The 20,659-nt window shown below is 73.0% G+C and overlaps 2 protein-coding genes across 2 annotated transcripts; one reads left to right on the top strand and one right to left on the bottom strand.

Moving 5' to 3' along the window:
* Positions 1-2,875: 2,875 nt before the first annotated feature.
* Positions 2,876-15,275, top strand: CDH15 (cadherin 15). Its single transcript, XM_037518084.2, is given in 15 exon segments — positions 2,876-3,113; positions 8,037-8,195; positions 8,298-8,453; positions 9,275-9,419; positions 10,736-10,896; positions 11,348-11,476; positions 11,658-11,843; positions 12,400-12,653; positions 13,089-13,231; positions 13,344-13,448; positions 13,451-13,579; positions 13,742-13,981; positions 14,135-14,271; positions 14,445-14,612; positions 14,994-15,275. Coding segments are annotated over 15 exon segments (2,355 nt in total). The 5' UTR covers positions 2,876-3,071; the 3' UTR covers positions 15,195-15,275.
* Positions 15,276-15,604: 329 nt separating this feature from the next.
* Positions 15,605-19,902, bottom strand: SLC22A31 (solute carrier family 22 member 31). The gene is made up of 9 exons (XM_054697614.1): positions 19,656-19,902; positions 18,344-18,560; positions 18,113-18,267; positions 17,710-17,878; positions 17,447-17,592; positions 17,255-17,363; positions 16,934-17,145; positions 16,340-16,451; positions 15,605-16,034 (listed from the first exon to the last, which is right to left on the bottom strand). The coding sequence occupies exons 1-9, from the start codon at positions 19,900-19,902 to the stop codon at positions 15,605-15,607; spliced, it is 1,797 nt and encodes a 598-aa protein (XP_054553589.1).
* Positions 19,903-20,659: the final 757 nt, after the last annotated feature.

Here is a 20,659-nt window from a genome sequence, read left to right as displayed (position 1 = left end):
CTGGGCCGGCCCAGGTGAGTGGGCAGAGGGGAGGGGCCGGGAGCTTTGGGCCAGAACGGCCACCTGGTCCCTGAGCTGGGTTGGGGCACCCGCCGCACAGGGGCCCCACGTGGAGGGGGCAGGAGTGCGGAGAACTGCTGTGAGGGCCCGGCCTGGCCTCCCTGACTGCTGCCTCCTCGTGCCCTTCCTTGGCACCCAGGGCCTGCGAAGTGGCCCCACAGGGGGCCGACTCCCCAAGGGAAGATGCCTGCTGAGCCCATGAGCCCCGGCTGCAGCCGGGCCCCCATCCCCGGCTCCCTCTCCCCAGCTAGCTAGAGGGCAGTATCCACCCGGCCTCTGGCCCTCAGCACCCCAAGCGGGTTCATCCCCACCGGCCTGAGGGCGCTGGGTGGCCTGAGCGGCTGGCGGCCCCCCAGGGTGGACGCGGCAGGACTCTGCCAGCCTGTGGCACAGCCGTGCCCCCCAGAGGAGGGCTGCGGTGGAGGGCGCCCGCGGGTGTGGGCAGGCAGGGAGAGGGGCGGGACCAGCCCTCCCTCCCGTCGTTTGTCTGGCTCTTCACCCCCACCCTGTCGCCGCGGGCCTTCCCTGGAGCCACACTGCCCCCTGCTGGAGCCGGCAGGCCGGGCGCCGGCCCGAGGTGCGTGCAGCTGCCTGTGGGCTGGACAAGGGAGCTGCCCCAGGGTCCCTTCGGGGGGCCTCCGGCGGTCACCCCGCCCCCCCAGCTGTCTGCGCCCACCCCCTGGTCGGTGGACCTCCCGCGACGGCTGGAGAGCAGCTCTTCTGCTTGTACTGGGGTGCTGGAGAGTCCAGGCCCAGCCCACGGCCGCCCTGCCCGCCCCACCCACAGCCCCAGCCCCCGCCCAGTTGCGGCCCCCGTGTGTCCTCCCGCACGGCCTCCCACTCTGCCCCCCCCCCTCGCCTGACTGTCGCGCCCTTGGGGAGCCCTCACCGCTGCTGCGCCATCCCGGTGTGGGGAGCCTCCAGCTCGTCCCCCAGAGCAGCCCCAGCACTTCCTCTGCGCTGAAGGCCCATGGCCTGGGAGGGGCCTGGCACCGGGGGCCGCGGCACAGAGTGGCCAGCGGCAGGCTCTTCCCGGAACAGGGCAGCGTCCATGCCGCACGCCTGGCCTTGGCCAGCGCCCTCTGGGCTGTGGGTCTGAAGTCAGGGCTGCTTAGCCCCAGGCCTGCCTCAGCCAGCAGCACCCGGATGCCTGTCCCCGCGGGGCCCTCTGCCCCCAGCCCTGCTGGCCCGGTGGCCCGGTTGCCACACCCCCTCCCTCAGCAGCCCCGCTCCAGGGCTGGATTCCCCAGCGTCCCCCGGAGGCCCCCAGCCCACCCAAGGCCCAGCCTCGGCCTCCGGTGTGCAGTTGGACAGGGGACAGATGGCCAGAGGCAGGTGGGGGAAGGTGGGGGGCCCGGGGCTGGCTCCCCTGAGCTTGGGGAGGCCCACAGGCTGCGCCCTCGGGGGGAGCAGGGCAGCAGCCCCGCCCGCCAGCATCCAGGCAGGAGCCGGGTCTCGCCATCCCTGGAGGCCCTGACCCGAAAGGCGCCCAGGGCCACCCCCCAGCCCTGGAGCCATCCCGTGGACGGAAGGGCCCGCCCCGGCAGCAGCAGAGGGACCGGCCCCTGCCAGAGCCGCTCCGAGCCCCGCCCCTGCTGGGCCAGCGTCCAAGCAGGTCAGGGCGCAGATGGCGCGGCACCTGCTCGCCTCGGCCTGCCGCGGCCCTGCCGCCCGCGCCGCGGAGAAGGCCCGGCTCCCACGCAGGGCCCGGGCGGCCGGCAGCCCCCACCCGCGTGCAGGGAGCACGTCAGCGCACGCCGAGGGCCTAAGGAGCCCAGCCCGCGGGGAGAACGGGGGGCTTGGGGGCAGGGCGCTCGAGCCTGGGTGTGTGGGGGCGAGCCCGGGCCTGGAGCGTGGCGGGACGTGTCAGGAGAACGGGGGTGGGGCCGCGGGGAGCGCCTGGTGGGAAGGGGCGCTGGGGGGCTGAGGTGGCCTGCAGAGGGGGCGGGCTCCGCTGCGCCCGGGGGTGGAGCGAGGCGAAGGGCCCGGCCTGCATGGGGCTGCGGCTTGGCCCCCCGCACCGGGCGCTCACGCCTGGCAGGGCAGGCTGGGGCGAGACTCCGCGGAACCTCAGGCCTCCACCGGGCAGAGGGGCTCGGAGAGGGGCTCCGAGGGGGGCTCGCCAGGAGGCGTGTGGGTGAGCCCTCCACCCCTCTCCCTGGTGGCGCGGCTGCTCCCCCATCGCCCGCCCGCGCCCCTGCCAGACCCGGAGGTCCAGAGTGGCTGGGGTCAGCCCTCCCGCGCCGGGCTCTGGTCTGGAGCTTCTCCTGTGCCTCCTCGGGGGGGGCAGATGCCATAGGTGAACCCCTTTGTCCTCCCAGCCCCGCCGCACTGCTGGGGTGAATTAAGGCACAGCCTCTTGCACCCTGGGGTTCACAGTTGGGGTGGCCGGGGTGCAAGAGGCGGTGACCAAGCGCAGGATCCAGGCCCCCCAGCCAGGGTGTGGAGTCCCAGCCCTCGACCGCCAGCTCTGCACCCCAGGAGGGGCAGTGCTCTCTGCTGGCCCGGGCGGGCTCGCCCCAAGGCAGGGACCCCACAACAGGAAACAAGCTGAGCCCAAATGTCCTTCGGCAGGTGCAGAGGAGGCGCCAGGCTCGCGGCTGGGAGCAGCACAGCAGGCAGGGCCATGCGGGGCGGGAGCCAAGGGCCGGTGGGCCCCGGGGGCTCACCCCCCGCCTGGCCTCCCACCAGCCCCGCACCGGCGCCCCCACCGGTCCCCAGTCCCACCCGCAATCCCCACAGTGCTGTCGGGCAGCCAGCCCAGGCCCCACACGAGTGCTGTCCATCAGCTCTGGCCCCCCCTCCCCAAGCGTGTGCTGTCCATCACCCTGGCCCCGCCCACAGTGTGCTGTCCATCAGCCCAGGCCCCACCCCACACATGTGCTGTCCATCAGCCCTGGCCCCGCCCCCGCACATGTGCGGTCTCCCGCCGGACCCTGCACTTGTGCTATCACTCAGGGGCCGCGCTGGTCACCGAAGCGGACACTGACCACGCTGCCGTGCTGTGGCCCATGGACACCATGCTCCTCCTCACAGTCGGGCTGCTGGCCCAGGTAAGCGGCGGCGTGCGTCCGGGCAGGGCTGCTGGCCCACGGCGCTGGGCTGTCCGGCTTCGTGGGGCCAGAGGCAGTGACCATCCAGACAGGACGGGGAGCCAAGCCGGGGACCGGCAGAACCTCGCGGGCCATGCTCTCTCCGGGGTGCACCCACCCCTCAACTCTGCTGGGTCTGAGGGTGCTCATTGTCACTCTCGTGGGGAACGGGGAGACGTGGGCAGGAGTACCCCAGTCTGGGGAGCCAGGCCACATTTCCCAAGGGGTTCATAGGCCTGCTTGGCAGTGACCCTCAGTCCTGGGCAAAGCCCCCCTGGCCCAGCCAGCGGCAGCAGCTTCTGATGTCCTGCAGGACCTCGTGGTCCCTCCCTGGAGAGCCCGGTGTCCCAGGAGCAGGCCCAGCACCCCCACACTCGCTCCCAGCCCCTTGGCCTGCTGGTCTCCCCAGCACAGCCCGATGGGTGGCAGGGGGCTGAGGCCGCTGCCCTCATGTGGGTGCCCTGGGTGGCCGCGCCGCTGTTCCCTGGCTAGGGCAGGCAGGGAGTGAGGGCTTGTCTGGGCACAAGCAGGCTGAACTGGGTCCCAGGCCAGGGGCCGGGCCAGGCCTGTGTCCACTCATCCGTTGCAGCTGCAGTCGGGCCTTCCCAGCAGAGCCCCGCTGATCGGCTCAGGTTTCAGCCCCTCTAGCAGCTGGCCCTGCAGGGCCCCCAGCCCTTGGCGCCCGCTCGCTCTACCCGTCTCGGGGCCTTCCTGCTGCCCCTCAGTGGCCCCACCGCCTCCATGGCCAGCTGGTTGGCATGGCTGCCCCCAGCCGCACCCATCAGCCCTCTGCTAGGGCAGCAGCCATCGCAGTGGCCCTCCGGCTGACCCCCGGCCCTGTGCCCGCACACGTTGGATGGGTCCCTGAACTCCATGCCCTTGTGTTCCTCCCCACTTCTCCGTCCATCCCTCCAGTGGGCCAGGGCCTCCTTAGGGTCTGTGGCCGTCTGCCTGCCCCCGGCCCAGGGGCCCTGTCGGGAGAGTCAGCACCAGCTTGAATCCTGAGGCCCTTCCCGGGGGCCTGGCTGGAGGCTGTGGGGCTCAGGCGCGGGTGGGGTCTGTCCCCGGCCTGGCCTCCGCCCTGTGCTATGTGGCTCGGCCTCGCTCCCCCCTGGACCAGGACTGTGTCAGGACCCTGGCCTCCCTGCAGCCTGCTGCCCCGCAGATGTCTGTCCCGCCAAAGTGCAGGCTTCGGGTACCCGACTGCCTGCCGGGCACCCCCACCTCTGTGGGCCGCAGGGCTCAGCAGCACCATCAGGGCCAGGGAGGGGGCTGCGCTGGTTGGTGGCCTCTGGGTGCCTTGGACCGAGCTCATCCCTCCTTTGCTGTGGCCCCTGGGCTGGGGTGAGACCCTCAGAGCCGGGTCCTGCCAGCCCTGCCTGTGCCCTGGGCATCCCCAGCCGCTGAGCCTGCCTGGGCACGGGGAGGCCTGCCCGCTCCGTGGCCTTGTGGTCTCTGGAGGGAAGCCTGGGCCTCTGGGACTCTCGGGCTTGGCAGGCTGTGGGGACCCGGGTCGGGTGCCCCACGGCAGGGCACCCGCCATCTGCTCTGCGTTGGTGTGGGCATCCCAGGCCGGGAAGGCGGCCACCTCTGGCCACTGCCCTCCACAGGCAGGACGTGTTCTGTGTCCCAGGCCGGCTGGGGAGGAAGTCGCTCCCCGGTCCCAGCTCCCGCTGCTCTGAGGCGCGGGGCGGCTGGGCAGGAGGGGCGCAGGGGGAGGGGCGCAGGGCCAGGCAGACAGCTGGGCTCATTCCTGGCGTGACTGAGCCGTCCAGGAACGGGTGGCTTGGATTCCAGCGGGGTGGGGTGGGGGCTGGCATGGTGGGGAGGGGCTGAGGGCGGAGAAGCCTGTGGGAGCCCCCGGCTTTGCCCAGCTCGCGGCCCGCGTTCCACCGGGCTCCCAGCCTTGGGCTGGGCCCTGGGCCTGCCTCGCCAGGGTGACGGCCACACACCCGGTCTCCGCGCTGGGTGGCCTGTGACCTGCCCGAAGCCGCAGCTGCGTCCGCGTCCCAGGTTTGCTGCATGGGGCGACCTGCGGCCCCGCTCCCTGCCCTGGCCCCCGGGAGCCTGCCTCTCAGCCTGCCTGGGCTCGCGGGGCGCCCCAGGTCACCAGGCAGAGCCCCCTTTGTCTCCATGATTTCTGAGCAGGGGCCGGGCTGGCCCTGGGCGGCTGGCGTGACCCGCGAGGGCTGTCTAGAGCCGCGGGGCCGCAGGTAGAGCGGGGAGGGTCCCTGCATGCAGCAGCCCCGGCCTTTCACGCCTTTTCCCGAGCGCCCCGTGACTCGCCCGGAGGCCCGTGGTGAGGCGCCAGGGCTCCGGGCTGCGCTGCGCTCTCACTGGGGGGGGCGGGCAGACTCGGGGATTCCCTTTAACTCCTCAGGGGTCCTGGGAATTAGCTGATTGAGAAGCCCGGTCCCCTGCGTTGTTGAGTCCTGGCCCTCCTGGGGGTGCTGGGGGTCAGCCAGGGAGGGGCCTCGCCTCCTGTGATGAACCTGTTACAGGGCAGGGGGGCCCCCAGAACCCCCAAACCTGCCTGCTCTAAATAGCTTTTGCCGTCCGCCCCATCAAGACAAAACACGCTGGTGCGTGAGACCGTCCGCGGACGGGGAGTTGAGCGCCGGCAGCGTGCAAGGGAGAGAAGGGGAAATCCGGCTGGCCCCCCAAGCCAGCCGTCCCCGCGCGGTGCAGGCCCAGCCCGACGGGGCGGCCCAGGGCAGGGCCGCGGGGCCCGGAGCTGCCCGTCTGAGGCCCTGCTGGCGGGGCCCACGGGAAGGGGCAGAGGGGCCGGGCGGGGCTGGGGCGGAAGGAGCCGCGTCAGCCCCGAGGTCCCGGCGGCCGCCGTCCGCCCCCGCGGGGCTCTCACCCGCGTCTGTGTCAGGTGTCTCCTTCCACGTCCCCGCGTCCCGGGCCGAGGCCGAGAAGCCCGCGCGCGTCTTCACGTGTCTCTCTCGCCACGCGCCGCCTCCGGCCTCCTCCCGGCTCCCCGTCCTCCTGCTCCCTTCTCCAGCCTCCTCTCCGGCCTCTCCTCCCTGCTCGGCTCCACCCCCTCGGGTGGGGCCGGGGGCCCAGAGCCCCCCATTTTCCCTGGGGACCCCCCGTTACACTCCCTGCCCCTGAGGCCAGGGCAGCATCCAGGAGGAAATGTGGCGGCGGGAGGGTCTGGCCCGCCCAGCAGCCAGGTCTTCGGGGCTCCCTTTGCAGGGGGCTGGGGCTGGTGCAGACCCAGTGGGGGCCCATGGCCGAGTGTCTCGAGAGCTTCCGGGCTGTCCTCTCGGGTCCTTGGTCAGGGCACGCACGGCCCAGGACAACTGTGGGGGTGTCCCAGACACCCGCTTGGGGAGGTCGGGCACCCCTGGTCGCGAGGTGCCCGCTGCTCCCAGCCTTCCCCCGCAGCCATCCCCGGAAGGGCGGTGGAGCACGCCGGCACGGCCCGGGGACCAGCAGCCTGGCCCCTCGGCGCAGCCTCTGATCTGGGCGCTGGGGCTGGGCTGATCTCACGAAGGGGCCGGGGCTCTGCCAGGGCCTCGCCAGGCTGCCCGCAGGCCGAGAGGCCGCCAGGGGTCACAGGCAGACTCGGGGCGTTCTTGGGCGCGGGCGCGGCCTCCCAAGAGCCTGCGGACCAGGTCCTGCCCCCGGCCCAGCCAACAGCTCTGCTGCCCAATGGCCGCGTGGCCTCGAGCCAGTGTCTCAGCCTCTCTGGGCCGCCAGGGACGGAGGGAAGTGGTGGGGGGAGGTTGGCATGCCTGGGCCAGCGGAAGGGGGCGTGGGGCACTCTCCGCCCGGCCGGTCCTGGTCCCTTGCTTGCCCGAGCACAGCCTCGCCTGGAAGTGGCTGGCGGCCCAGCGGGCGCTGCCATCTGTCAGGCTGTCAGGAAGGGGCAGGGAAGCCCCTCCTTTCTGTGAGAGGGGCTGCTGCCACCAGGACTCCGGTGGGCGGGCGGGCGGGGCCGACCCCGGGAGAGGGAGGGCGGCGGAAGTCCGCCTCAGGGGCACAGAAACGGCTGCTGTTCTGTCCACAAAATGAGGACCCCTGTGTGCCGCAGACCGGGGGCCGGAGCACAGGAAGGCAGAGCCAGCAGGCAGCAGCCTCCCGCCAGGCTCCCCAAAGCACCCCTGACTCACCAGCCCCGCACCCCTCCAGAGGCTGCCAGCCTGCCCATCCCAAAGGCTGCGGGGAGCCAGAGGAGGAGGCCGTCCAGTGCCCTGTCCGGGGACAGGCCGTGGGGGCTCGGGGGTCGAGGTGGAGGCAGCCGGGGCGGGGAGGTGGCCTTGGCCCGCCTCTGTGAGGAGGGAGCCTTCCACACGGATGGGTGGCTGGGTGGGCGCCCCCGCAGGGTCTGCCAGTGCACCGTGAGGGGGCGGGGGGGGGCTGGACGCAGGAGGTTGCTGTCCAGCCCAGTAGCCTTGCCCCCAGTGCCGGCACCATGTCAGCCCCCCTGGTGAGCTGGGGCGTGTGAGGACCCCAAACCTTGTGCAGCGGGCCAGAGCCAGTGCCCTGGGTGGGGGCGGGTAACGCAGGCAGCTTCTGCCCAGGCAGCCAGTGGGCTCGGGCCTTCCACTGCTGCCCGCCCAGACCTGGGGGTGCTCCCAGCCAGTGGGGCCACTGTGGGGGCCTCCAAGCCCTTCCTCGCATGCCTGACCCCCGCCTGCCATCCACTCCCTCCCCACAGAAGGCCCCGGGGAGGGCCCAGCTGTTGTTCCAGCAGCTTAGCCCTGCGCCTGCCGCCCCCCCTGGTTCCAGGAGCAAGAGCACCCTCCTCCTGAGCCCCCCAGCCAGTCACGGGCTGGGGGGAGCCCCCGGTGCGCGGGCAAGGGCAGGAGGCCATGCCGGCCTGGGGCTGTGGGCACTGCCCCCGCCCACGGGAGCGGGCCTGCTGTGTTGCAGAGCCTGGGTCCGTGTGCGGGGGTCCCTGGGCTGAGGAGGCCCAGCACCCTGTACCCCTGGCGCCGGGCGCCCGTGCCGGGCCGCGTGCGGAGGGCCTGGGTCATCCCCCCCATCAGCGTGTCTGAGAACCACAAGCGGCTGCCGTACCCCCTGGTGCAGGTGAGGCCGGCGCGGGGCTGCGCGGCGCGTGGTGGGGCGGGAGCACCTGGGGCCACAGCGGCCGGCTGCCGGCCCGCGTCCAGCCCCGCGCGCTGCCCGCAGATCAAGTCCGACAAGCAGCCCCTGGGCAGCGTGATCTACAGCATCCAGGGGCCCGGCGTGGACGAGGACCCGCGGGGCGTGTTCTCTATCGACAAGGTCTCGGGGAAGGTCTTCCTCAACGCCGCGCTGGACCGGGAGCAGACCGACCGCTTCAGGGTGAGCCCCGGCCGGCGGGAGCAGGCCTCGTCCCAGGCTCCCCCGGCAGGATCCGCCCTGGGGCTGAGGACCTGGAGCTGGGAAGCCGGGGTTCCTGTTCAGCGGGCAGAGCCGAGGCCCCCGGAGGCAGGATTGGGCCTGGCAGGGAGGACCTGGCGGCCCGCGGCCGCTTTCCCCGGCAGCCCCCGCCAGCCAGCAGTGCCGGAGCTGCTCCCACAGCCCCTCGCACACCGGCCCGGCCTTGCGGGCAGGGGCAGGGCCACAGGGAAGCCAGGGCACTGGTGGGTTGCAGGGTGGGGCTGAGAGCCAGGCAGGTCTGGACCAAGGAGGAGCGCCCCGCCCTCCCGGGGGTGCCCTCCCAGCTCGGCAGAGGCCCGATTTAACGTGCCTCCGCCGGCCGTCGCCCTCCACCTCGGTTTCTGACGACAGAAAGACGCCAGAGAGCGTGTTTTCACCGGGAAATTATATCCTGTCCCTTCTCCAAAGGAGCAGGAGGCAACTTAATTTAAAGTTTTACCTGCACAGAAGGATGAACCCTCAAGAGGCGCCGCCGCTGTAGAGAAGGGGAGGAGAGGGCGGCTAGTGAGCACGTTTCCCGCCCCCGCGGCCCCCGCGGCGCCGTGCGCGCACCCTGGGGGCCGAGGCAAGAGGGGAAGCTCGGCTGTAGTTCCCCCGCTGCAGGAAAGCAGCCCCGCGCCGGCAGAGCCACGTCTGCCTCACGCCGCCCACCTGCCGCGGCCAGCGGGCTGCGCCTGTGCCCTGGCAGCGTGGGCCGGGGCCGAGAGCGGGGTCCACGCTGCCAGCCCACGCTCGCTTGACAGCTCCGGGCCTTCGCCCTGGACCTGGGAGGGTCCGCCCTGGAGGAGCCCACGGACCTGGAGATCGTGGTCGTGGACCAGAACGACAACCGGCCCGTCTTCCGGCAGCAGGTGTTCACCGGCCGCGTGCTGGAGGGCGCCGCCCCGGGTGAGGTGCAGGGCTGGGGCGGGGGCAGGGCAGGGGTGGGCCGGGGTGAGGGGCAGGGCCAGGGGCCGGGTGGGGCAGGGCGGGGCAGGGGCGGGGCAGGTCCCCCGAGGCTGGCCGCCGCCCCAGCCGGTCCCTGGGCTCCCGGTTCTGGCCCACTGGCCGGCGGGTCTCCACGCCAAGACCGCACTGCCTCGGTCACTGTAGCTTGGGGCTTCCTCGGTCATGAGACGCCGGGGGAGCGGTCGGGGCGCCCACCCCACGCCTGGGTGCTGCACTCGGGCTCTGCCCTCTGGGGAGTGGGCGTTTCAGGGGCGTCTGCCGGGCCTGCGGGCCACAGGGTGAGCCCAGTCCAGTGCTCGCAGGCACCTGGCCTGGGTGGCCTGCTGGCCGGCCCCACGATGGTCAGCCGGCCCCACAAGCGAGTGTGGCCAGTGGGGCCAGCGGGTCAGGCCGTCGGCTGTGGCTCTTCATAGCTGCCGCATCCATTCACGTCCACGCACATGTCACAGACGGGACCAGCGTCCAGGTCGCAGCAGACAGCAGGGGAGAGCTGGGCACACAGGCGTGGGCCTGCATGCGCCCGTCCACACCGGGCTTTACACGCATGTCCCCACCACAAGTCACAAGAGTTGCTAACATCTCCACCTACTCCGAGCACCCCCTGGGCCCTCTGTGTGGCAGCCTACCCCCAGGGCACGGCTCCCGCTGCAGACCCACCCCCGACTCTCACCTGAAAGCACCTTTCGGCTTGCGCCGGGGGGCCCTGCTGGCCAGAGTTGCCTGGGCGTAGCTGCCCACCTCTCACAGGCCCTAAGAATGACACAGGCTGGACTCACCACCTTCCCCCAAAACCAGCAGGGCTCTGGGGCGGGCCCTGCCCATTCCAGGCGGGTGGGGAGGCCCCAGCGCCAAGGAGCCCCCAGAGAATCCCCACTGCTCGGAGCTGCTCCCAGTGGCCCCAAGCCCCCCCACCTCTCTGGTTTACCCTGCCACGCCCCCGAGCTCTCGGCCCCTGGCACACGCAGATGTGGCCCCGGCGGCAGCCTCCTGGCACTTCTCTGTGGGCTTGCCAGGGCGCCCTCTGCGCGGGCGGTGTGGGCCAGCCCCGGTCTCCCCAGCCGCTGGCCCAGCCTGACTTGTGCTCCCGGCCCTGCTGGAGACAGTGGGTCAGCTCTGGCTGGACCAGGCTCTCCTGCTTCTTACCCACACAGTCCGGGCAGAAGGCTTGGATGTTGGGGGTTGCACAGGCCTCGTGGGGGCCTGTGGCAAGGTTAAGGGTGGGCGCTGTGGGCCTCACCCCCACACATCCCTCCCAGGCACCTACGTGACCAGGGCCGAGGCCACGGACGCCGACGACCCCGAGACGGACAACGCGGCCCTACGGTACTCCATCCTGGAGCAGGGCGGCCCCCAACTCTTCAGCATCGACGAGCACTCGGGCGAGATCCGCACTGTGCAAGTGGGCCTGGACCGCGAGGTGCGCCCCGCCTGCCCCTCCCCGCCGCGCGCTCCCCCGCCTCGGCGAGGGCTCAGACCACTGCGCCCACCCAGGGGCCTGGCGGAACGGAAACCCACAGGGAGCCCTCAGGGCCGCTCCAGGCCGAGGCAGGCCCGCCAGGGCTCCTCCCCACTCCCACTCTCAGCGCTGGGCCCGCAGCCCTGCAGCCTGGCTGTCGTGTGGGCTGGCACCTCCAGGAAGCCCTCCTCGGATCCCCCACCACCGGCTGACCAGCTGAGCCCCGCTCCTTGCAGGAACGCAGCTCAGCGGGCTCAGCCTCCGGCTCGGTGCGGCCTGTTGGGGGCGCTGCGGGGCCCGTTTGCCGAGGGGCTCAGGTGCCACCTCTCCCTACCGAGGCCCTCAAGCTGGCGCCATTGGGGACCCAGAGCATAGGCCACTGGCCCCACGGCTGCCCGTCTCCCTGCCCCAGGTGGTCGCCGTGTACAACCTGACCCTGCAGGTGGCCGACATGTCCGGAGACGGCCTCACGGCCACCGCCTCCGCCCTCATCTCCCTGGACGACATTAACGACAACGCCCCGACCTTCACCAGGGACGAGGTGCTGCGGGGGAGAGGGGGGCAGGGGGGCAGGGTCTGTGCGGGCCTCGGTGTGTCGCCCAGCCCCTGGGGAGGGGCTCGCGGGGCCCTGGGAGCAGAGCCTGAGACGGTGATGCCAGAGGACACCAAGCAGCTGGGCCGCAGGCCCCAAGACCCTCGAGGGTAACCTGTGGGGCCCCCAGGTCTCTCTGCAGGTCACAGAGGCGGTGAGCGGCGTGGACGTGGGCAGGCTCGAGGTGGAGGACAGGGACCTGCCGGGCTCCCCCAACTGGGCAGCCAGGTTCGCCATCGTGGAGGGCGACCCAGATGGGCACTTCGCGGTCCGCACGGACCCCAAGACCAACGAGGCGGTGCTGTCCATAGTGAAGGTGGGAGCGGGCTGGCCCCACTGCTGCTGGGCTGGGGGCGCCCCGGGCCTGTCGGACCCTCCCGCATGCTTGGGAGAGCGCGGGGGGGCGGGGCCAGGAAGACTGGACGACAGGTCAGGCCACTCCAGCCGCTGGGAAGAGGGGCCACAGCGGGCGCCTCCCAAGCCGGCTGAGGTCACTGTCCTGCCGCGGCGGCCGTGGGCTACATGGGCGGGGGGCGGCGGGGGTTGCGCGTCCAGGCCCACTGCGCGGCGGCGGAGATTTGAGGGGCACGGGCCTGTGCAGGGGCTGTGGGCTTCAAGCATGAGGTGCCTTGGGGATGGCTCAGTCCTGCTCTGTGGGACCCTCGGGGGCTGCCCACCCGTCTCCTCTCTGGAGAGCTCATCGCCACGTCTCCCGGAAGGCTCCCTGGCCACCCCCGCAAGCTAGGTCCCGGTGGCCACGGGGCTTCTGTCCTCCTGGGGCTAAATGGGACCGAGGCTCTGGGGGCAGACCTGCGGGTGCGTCTCAGCCCAGAGCCGCCTCCAGGCCCCCGAGCACTCGCCTGTCCCCCCAGCCCCTGGACTACGAGGGTCGTGAGCAGTACCACCTCACCGTGGTGGTGCAGAATGAGGCCCCCCTGCAGGCGGCTGCCGCCCGGGCCGAGCGGGGCCAGGTCAGGGTCAGCGTGGCGGTGCAGGACGTGAACGAACCCCCCGTGTTTCTGGAGAACCCGCTGCGGACCAGCCTGGCTGAGGGGGCGACCCCGGGAACCCCTGTAGTCGCCTTCTTGGCCCGAGACCCAGATACACAGCAGCTGCAGAGGCTCAGGTGGGGTCAGGGCCCCGGGGTCACAGGCACCCGCTGCCTGGGCGTGTCGGGCCGTGCCCACCGTGGCAGGCCTGTCCTCCTGTCCTGGGTTGCCCGTTCCTTGCCCCAGGCCCCGGGGATGCGTGCCCAGGGCGCATGTGTCAAGTCCTGGATGTCACTCGCCTGCCCTGGACTGTCTTTGTCCACTGGCAGGACCGACACAGACCAGAGCTGACACTCGTCGAGTGTGTCCTGCGGTGTGTTGTGTGCGCGTGTGCTGTGTCTGGGGTGTACGGTGTGCTGTGGGGGGGTGGGGGGTCATGCTTTCCTGTGTGTCTCGTGCCATCGGGGTGTCCATCTGAGACGGGAGTATGTGGCTGCGTGTGCTTGGGGGTGTCTGCGCGTGACCACACCTCCGGGGAGGCTCAGGACGCCCTGACCCTCCTCCACCCACAGCTACTCCAAAGACTACGACCCCGAGGACTGGCTGCAGGTGGACTCAGCCACGGGCTGGGTCCAGACCCAGCGGGTGCTAAGCCGCGAGTCTCCGTTCCTCAAGGACGGCTGGTACAGGGCCATCGTCCTGGCGCGCGACGATGGTGAGCTCAGGACTCGCGCCGGCCCTCAGCCCCTGGCCGGCCGGAGGGTGTGCCCGGGCGCAGGACACGGGCTCCAGGGCCCGAGATGCCCACCCGCCTTTCCCGCCCGCAGCCTCCCCGCCCTGCACTGCCACGGGGACCCTGTCCATCGAGATCCTGGAGGTGAACGACCATGCCCCTGAGCTGGCCACGCCGTCCGGCAGCCTGTGTAGCGGGCCCGGCCTGGGCCCGGCCTCCTCCTGGCAGCCACGGATGCGGACCTGCCCCCCCACGGGGCCCCCTTCCACTTCCAGCTGAACCCCAGGGTCCCAGCGCTGGCCCAGAACTGGAGCCTCAGCCAGATTAACGGTGAGTGCCCCTAAAACCCCAAATCCAGAGCCGGGAACTGGGGTGGGGTGCCACTGGACACCACAGGCGCCCCCGGGCGTGCCACCACCTGCCCAGAGCAGGCCCCTCATGGCTGGCTGTGCGGTGGGCAGCTCGGGCCCTGCTGACTGGCGCGCCCTGCAGTGAGCCATGCTCGCCTGCGCCTGCGGCACCCACTCCAGGAGGGTCTGCACCGTCTCAGCTTGCTGCTCCGGGACTCGGGGCAGCCGCCCCAGCAGCGCGAGCAGCCCCTGAACGTGACCGTGTGCCGCTGCGGCCAGGACGGCGTCTGCCTGCCCGGGGCTGCCGCGCTGCGCACAGGGGCCGCGGGCATCAGCCTGGGCGCCCTGGTCATCATGCTGGCCAGCGTCATCCTGCTGCTCCGTGAGTGCCCTCCGGGACACACCCCGCCCCGCGGCCCCCACCCCGCACGCCCACCCTCCACGGCTGCTCCCTGACCTCCCCGCGCGCCCCGCCCCCGCCCCCCCCCCCCGCCCCGCGCCCCCGGCCGGCACCAACCTCCCGCCGCCCGCCCAGTGCTCGCGCTGCTCGTGGCCCTCCTGGCGCGGTCCCGGCAGCGGTCGTGGGACAAGGGGCTTCTGCGAGGGCTGCAGGACGACCTCCGGGACAACATCCTCAACTATGACGAGCAGGGGGGCGGCGAGGAGGACCAGGTGAGGGGCGCGCTGGCCTGCTGAGCATGGGAAGGGCCTGCAGGGGCCGCCCAGCTGCCAGGCAGCCTCCTCGCGGCCCCACCCGGGAGCCCCGTGGCCACCCCAGGCAGGTGCGTGATGGGGGCGCCGCTTCCCCCGCCTCCCGTGGATGTAACTCCGCGCCTGACCCGCAGGAGGCCTACGACATCGACCAGCTGCGCCACCCGACGGGGCTGCCGGTTCCGAGTGTCCGGCTGGGACGGCCACCCCTGCGCCGTGATGCCCCGTACGGCCACGTGCGCCCCCAGCCCCCACGCGTGCTGCCCACCGGCCCGGCCGACATTGCCGACTTCATCAGCAAGGCGGGTGCCAGGAGTGGGGGTGGCGGGAAAGTGGAGCTGCGGGCGCGCACCACACTGAGCTCGGGAGCCCTTCGCCGGCGCCCTGCCAGGATGGCGATGGGGCGGGCGAGGGAGCCGCAGAACCGGTGGCCGCAGGTGGTCAGGAGACCGCGGGCACCACCCGCTTCGACCCATCAGGACCGGGCTGGGGAGGGGCTGGCCGGCCGCATGCACGCAGGGCAGGGGCGCCTGTTCTCTTCGCCCGCCCCTGGGCCAGGGGCTCCCACCCCGATGGGTGGAGGCTGCCCCGAGGACTCTCAGATCCCTGCGCGGCCACGGGCCTCCCCTTGCTGGGGACTGGCGCCCGCCCGCAGCGCCCTGAGTGCCCGCGCCTCTCCACAGGGCTTGGAGGCCGTGGACAGCGACCCCAGCGTCCCCCCTTATGACACGGCTCTTATCTACGACTATGAGGGGGACGGCTCTCTGGCGGGGACGCTGAGCTCCATCTTGTCCAGCCTGGGGGACGAGGACCAGGACTACAGCTGCCTCCGGGATTGGGGCCCCCGCTTCACGCGCCTGGCAGACTTGTATGGCTCCCCATGAGCCAAGTGGGGCGGCCGGGGAGGTGCTTTCGCCGGGCATCCCACCTCCCTGCTGCGAGCACAGCGGTCACAGCGGCCGGGCAGCCTCTCCAGGCCCCCTGGACAAGCTGGTCTCTGCCAGGCGGCCAGGCCACCCGCGACCCTCACAGAGCAACCAGAGGGCGGGCCTGGGGAGCTCCCCGCGCCCCCAGCCCCGGTCCCCCGGCAGGCTCCCCTCTGGACGCGGGAACGGCCCAGGCCCATTAAAGCGTTTTCATCTCCACCTGCCACGGCGAACGGTGTGGGGTGGCTGTGGGCGGGGCCCGAGGGGGCCCCAAAAGCCTTGTCATCCGCGCGAGAGGGAAGAATGCACGAGAGGGCCAGTCCCACGGATCTTTATCTTCCGTCACCCTACACGCTGGGGGTGCCCCTTCACAGGCCCCCACGCCTCCCCGCGTCCTGGGCACCATGGGGTCCCCTGAGGGGGCGCGGGCTGCCCGGTGGGGTCTCCACCGCCGGGCCGGCCGGGTCCCGGCTCTCGGGGGACGTCCAGGCCGGGGCAGTGCTGCAGGGGGGCGCGCCGGCCCGGGGCAGGGTGGCCGGCAGCAGCGGCAGGTGGTCCTGGGGGCGGCGGCCCCGCAGCAGCGGGGAGCGGCGCAGGCGGTCGGCGTCCTGCAGCGCTGCGGGCAGCTGGCGGCCGCGGGTCTCCGGCAGCAGCAGGACGCACAGCAGCGCGAGGATGGCGAAGGAGGAGAAGACCACTTGTTGCAGGAAGAAGCCGCGCCGGCCCGGCAGGTCGGCGAGGGGGGCGGCCGCCTGGCCCAGGAACCCGGCCCCCAGCACGAGGCCCAGCCCGGCGCCCCTGCGGGACAGCACGGGGGGGCGGCTGTGGGGCGGCGGCCCCAGGCAGAGGCTGCGAGACGGGGCTGCCCCGCTCAGAAGGGGTAAGGCCAGGGCAGGAGAGCTCAGCCGGACCCCACAAGGGAAGCTGCCCCCACCCTGGGACAACTCTGGCTCCCATCGGGGCGTCCCCTGGAACCCCCCTCCAGAAGTCTCGCCGCTCCCCTTCCCGGGCTCCCGAGCTGCTGGGCCACGAGGCGGGCCGTCCAGAAGGGGCGAGGGACAGCCTGATGGGGGGGCCTCGGGGTGGTGGGGACCCCGGCTCACCTGGTCACTGTGGGCAGGACCTCGGCTGCAAACAGGCTGCTGAGGGAAGACACGGCCTGGGAGCCCAGCAGCCCCAGCACAGAGAGCGTCCGCGCGGCCCAGCCAGGCAGGTCTGGGGACAAGGAGGGGGGCTCCAGGGCTGTTCAGGACGGGGTGCTTCCTCCCTCCCAGGGCACCGTCCCGAAATGCCCTGTCCGGGTTCCCCACACCCCACCAGGCGTGCTGGAGAGGCCTCGCCCCTGCAGCTGTGCCCACCCCCGCCCCAGCCCAGCCCACTCCCTGCCTCGCAGAGGAACGTGCCGCCAGACCGTGCTCCAGGCGCGCCGCCAAGACCGCCCCCTCGCCGGGCTGGCGTCCCAGCCTTTCGCCCCACGCCTGCTCGGGGCTCGGGGTCAGGTGTCAAGCTCTGTGCACACCCGGCCCTTGCGCCCAGCCCCTTCTCGCGCGAACCCTTTGGCCTTTTAACTCCATGGGCCCCGACTTCCCTCAGTGCACAGAGGCGGACCCGTGTCCTGTGCCCGCCCAGGTGTCCCTGGCGGGTGCTGGCCCCAAAGCCCTTCGGGGAGCAGACCCTGCCCAGGACCCCAGGCTCACACTGGGTGCCGGCGAGGAGCAGCAGGGACGCCAGGCCTGTGACCAAAGTGCCCAGCAGCAGGACCGGGCGGCGCCCCCAGCGGTCCGCCGTCAGGAGCAGCAGGACTGTGGCCACGGCCTCCAGGCCGGCGGCCAGGAAGTAGGGCAGGTAGAAGGCCTCTCTCGGGGCCAGGCCCCGCAGGAAGCTGGCAGCAAGGCCCCCGCCGATCAGCCTGGGAGGGAGGGCGAGGCTGAGGCCAGCGACACGCAGGGTCTCCGGCGACCAGCCACCACCGGGCGGAGGGCCCTGCCCACCCCCACCCTAACCCTGACCCTCCTCACGAACTGAAGCCCAGGATGAGTCCGTTCCTCCAGGCGACGCGCGTGTGCCGGAGGTCCAGGATGGAGTGGTGGTGGGGCGGGGGGCTCCCTGCAGACAGCACGCCCAGCTCTGCGGCCCAGGGACACGAGGGGTGAGGGGGGCCCTCCGGCCTCCGGCCCCTGCCCGCCCCTCTCGCGGGCTGGGGTGGTTACCAGTGGCCAGAGAGCGCTCCTCCTCCGAGCTGTCCTCGGGGTCCACGCCGCTGGCTTCCGCAAAGCGCCACAGCACCTTCCTGGCTCGCGCCAGCTGCCCCGTGGCCAGCAGCCAGCACGGAGACTCGGGGAACAGTGTCGGGAACCTGCAGGGGCAGAATTTGGAGCAGGACCCAGTGGCCGTGGCCAAGGCTCCCTCCCTGGACCTGTCCCAGACCATGTGCCGGCCCTGCCGGCGTTGTCCAGGCCCCCGCCACACTTACCCCCAAAAGGGCAGCAGGAGTCCTGTCGCCAGGGCACCCAGACCCTGCAGGAGGCGCCAGTCCTGGGCCAGCAGTGCTAGGCCGGGCAGCAGCAGCCTGCCTGCCACCAGGAAGAGCCCGGCACCCGCGGAGAAGGCCAGGCGGTGCGGGGGGTCGCACAGCTCCAGGCCTGGGAAGGCACACGGGGCCTGAGGCCGAGGCCCAGGGTGGGGGACTGTCCAGGCTGATGGGGGTCCAGCCATGGTCCAGGGATGGCATTTCTGAGGCCAGTGTGAGGTCGGCACCACCCCCAGACCCTCCCTGCCCATGCAGCAGCGCCCACAGCAGTGCATCTCCACCTTCCAAGCAGAAAGTCCCCCAAGGGTGCTGGGGGGCCAGTCCCTGGGGTCCCCATGGTACTCACGAGCCACGTAAAGGGTGAGGAAGACGCCTGCCAGGACCCCTGCGTGCAGCAGCCGCAGGGCCACCAGGGCAGGGAAGCTGGCAGCCAGGGCCTCGCTGGCCCCCAGGCCCGTGGCCAGCACCAGGGACAGCACAAACACAGCCCGGCGGCCAAACCTGGCAGGAGCGGGGACGCATGGATGCAGTCAGGACAGCCTGAGGGCGCCCCCCGAGGGACTGGGGGGTGTCTCACCGGTCACAGGCGGCGCCTAGGACCACGCAGCCCAGCAGCCAGCCCAGGAGGTGGCTTGTCTGCTCCAGGGGCACCTTCCACGCGTCCTCACACACCAGGTTCCACTGCAGGGACATGAGTGTCTGCTGAGGGGACCCCTGGCCAGCTGGGGCTGGGGGCCTAGACATGCTAGGGGTCCCCAGGCTTGAGGGGGCCCAGATGTCCTGCTCCTGCGCCTCTGGAGAGAAGGTGCGACTAAGGCACAGGAGGGTGAGGCTGGCTCGAGGCCCCTCAGCGGGAACTGGCGCGTTCCTGACGGAGCCCCAGTCTGGCCAAGAGTGTGGGGGCCCTGCCTGCTTTCTTCCAGATGGGCCTCACCCTCCGCTCCCTGGCTGGGGCCCAAGCTGGCCTCCTGTGTGCCCGCCCTACCCCCTTCAAGAGTGACTCCGGGAACAGCTGGAGGGCCCTGCTTGCCCGCTTTCCTGCCAAGGGCCCTTGACCCCAGCAGCGTGCCCTTCCCGGCGGCTCCTGCGCCCCAGCTTGCCGCCCACTTGGGGAGCGTGCTGCAGCAGGGCTCTGCTTCCGGGCCGAGCCCTTGTGAAGGATGCCGGGCCCACAGCACAGGGCAGGGAAGGGGGCAGGGAGGGGGGCAGGGAGGCACCCGCAGGGATGTGGCAAGGCCGCTGTTTCCACACACCTGGCAGGGCAGGCAGGGGTGCAGGGGGGCGGGGGTGCTGGCAGAGGCAGCCAAGAGGGAGGCAGGAATGGTGGGGTTCCGAGGGTGGGGACAAAGAAATAGGGTCAGGGAAGTGCCAGCAGCCCCCTCTTCCCCCCCAGACGGCCAAGTGCCCCCCCAGACACCTCTAGTCCAGCTGGCGCCCCGGCCCAGGGCAGGGATTGCCCTTCCGGAAACTGAACTGACCGGCTCACGCCTTGATTCAGCGCCCCCAGCTTTGCCACCCTATGGCCCCAGGCCCAGGTTGCTCAAAGTGCTCTGGGTACGAAGGAAACTCCAGGCTGCGCTCACCCGTCGGCCGAATCCTCCTCCCTGGCGCCCCACCTACCTCACCAGCGCTGGCCTGGCACCTGCCGGCGTGGGCCCCGGCTGCCCGCCGGCCAGGAGGGCGAAGGCCCAGGCGAGAGCCCCACAGCCCAAGGGCAGGCCAGGCCGCGGTCCGGTGGCCTCCTCCCGCGGGGACCCCCCCCCGCCCGGCCCGGCCCGGCCCGGCCCGCCCGGCCCGGCGGCGCACCTGGGTGACCGGGCTGCTGCGCAGGCCGGCGGCGGGCAGGGCGAAGTGCCAGCCGTGCGCGCAGGGCCGCGTGCCGTTGGGGCGGGCGCGGGGCCCGGGCTCGGGGTAGCGCGGGAGCCGGCAGGGGCTCGGGGGCGCGCGGGGCGCGGGGCGCGGGGGCAGGCGCGCGGGGTCCGGCCGGCAGTGGTGCGCGGGCAGCGCGGTGAGCAGCGGCTCGGAGCCCAGCGCCAGCCCCAGCGCCACGCACGGCAGCCACGAGGCGGCGGCCAGCAGGCGCCGGGCCCGGCCGAAGCCGCCCGCCGAGCGCAGCACCCGCGCCTCGCGCTCCATCCGCAGCCTCTGCGCCGGCCGGCAGGGCGCGGGCCTGGAGCGGCCGGGGCGGGGCCCCGGGCCAGGTGGAGGGCCTGCGGGGCGGGGCCACGGGGCCAGGTGGAGGGCCTGCGGGGCGGGGCCCCGGGGCCAGGTGGAGGGCCTGCGGGGCGGGGCCTAGAGCGGGCGGGGGCGGGGCCACGGGGCAAGGGCGGGGCCTGCGGGACCGTCGGTTCCGGGGAGCGGGGCGTGTAGAGGGCGAGGGCTGGGGCTGCGCGGGGCGCGGGGGAGGGAGCGCCCACGCCGCACGGAGTGGGAGCGCGGAGACGGGGCAGGACTCGGGGCAGCTCCCGAAGTGGGCGCGGGGCGGGCAACGGGAGCGCCCTGAGAGGGCGGGGCCGGCACGGCGGGGGGCGGGGCCTGCGGGCGGGGCGGGGCCTGCTGGGTGGGCGGGCGGGGCCTGCTGGGCGGGGGTGGGGCGGGGCCTGCGGGCGGGGCGGGGCCTGCGGGGCGGGTGGGCGGGGCCTGCGGGGCGGGGCGGGGCCTGCCGCGGAGCGGGTGGGGTGGGAAGCTCGGGCGCGAGGCCGGCGGGCGGGCGGGCGGGCGAGGTCGCAGCGCCAGGGCCAGGCGCGAGGCGGGTGCGGGCGTGTGTGGCCGCCCCTGGGTGCGCGGGAGGCCGCGTCTTGAGTGGGGCGTGGCCCCGCGAGGCTCGTGGGCGGGGCGGGGCGGGGCGGGCGCGTCAGGTGCGCGTCAGGTGCGCGTCCAGCGGCGTCGCCGG

Source organism: Talpa occidentalis, unplaced genomic scaffold (assembly GCF_014898055.3).
Source record: "Talpa occidentalis isolate TD23 unplaced genomic scaffold, MPIMG_talOcc4v2.1 talOcc4.17, whole genome shotgun sequence".
In the NCBI taxonomy this organism is placed as follows: domain Eukaryota; kingdom Metazoa; phylum Chordata; class Mammalia; order Eulipotyphla; family Talpidae; genus Talpa; species Talpa occidentalis.
This window is presented reverse-complemented; position numbering and strand designations above follow the sequence as displayed.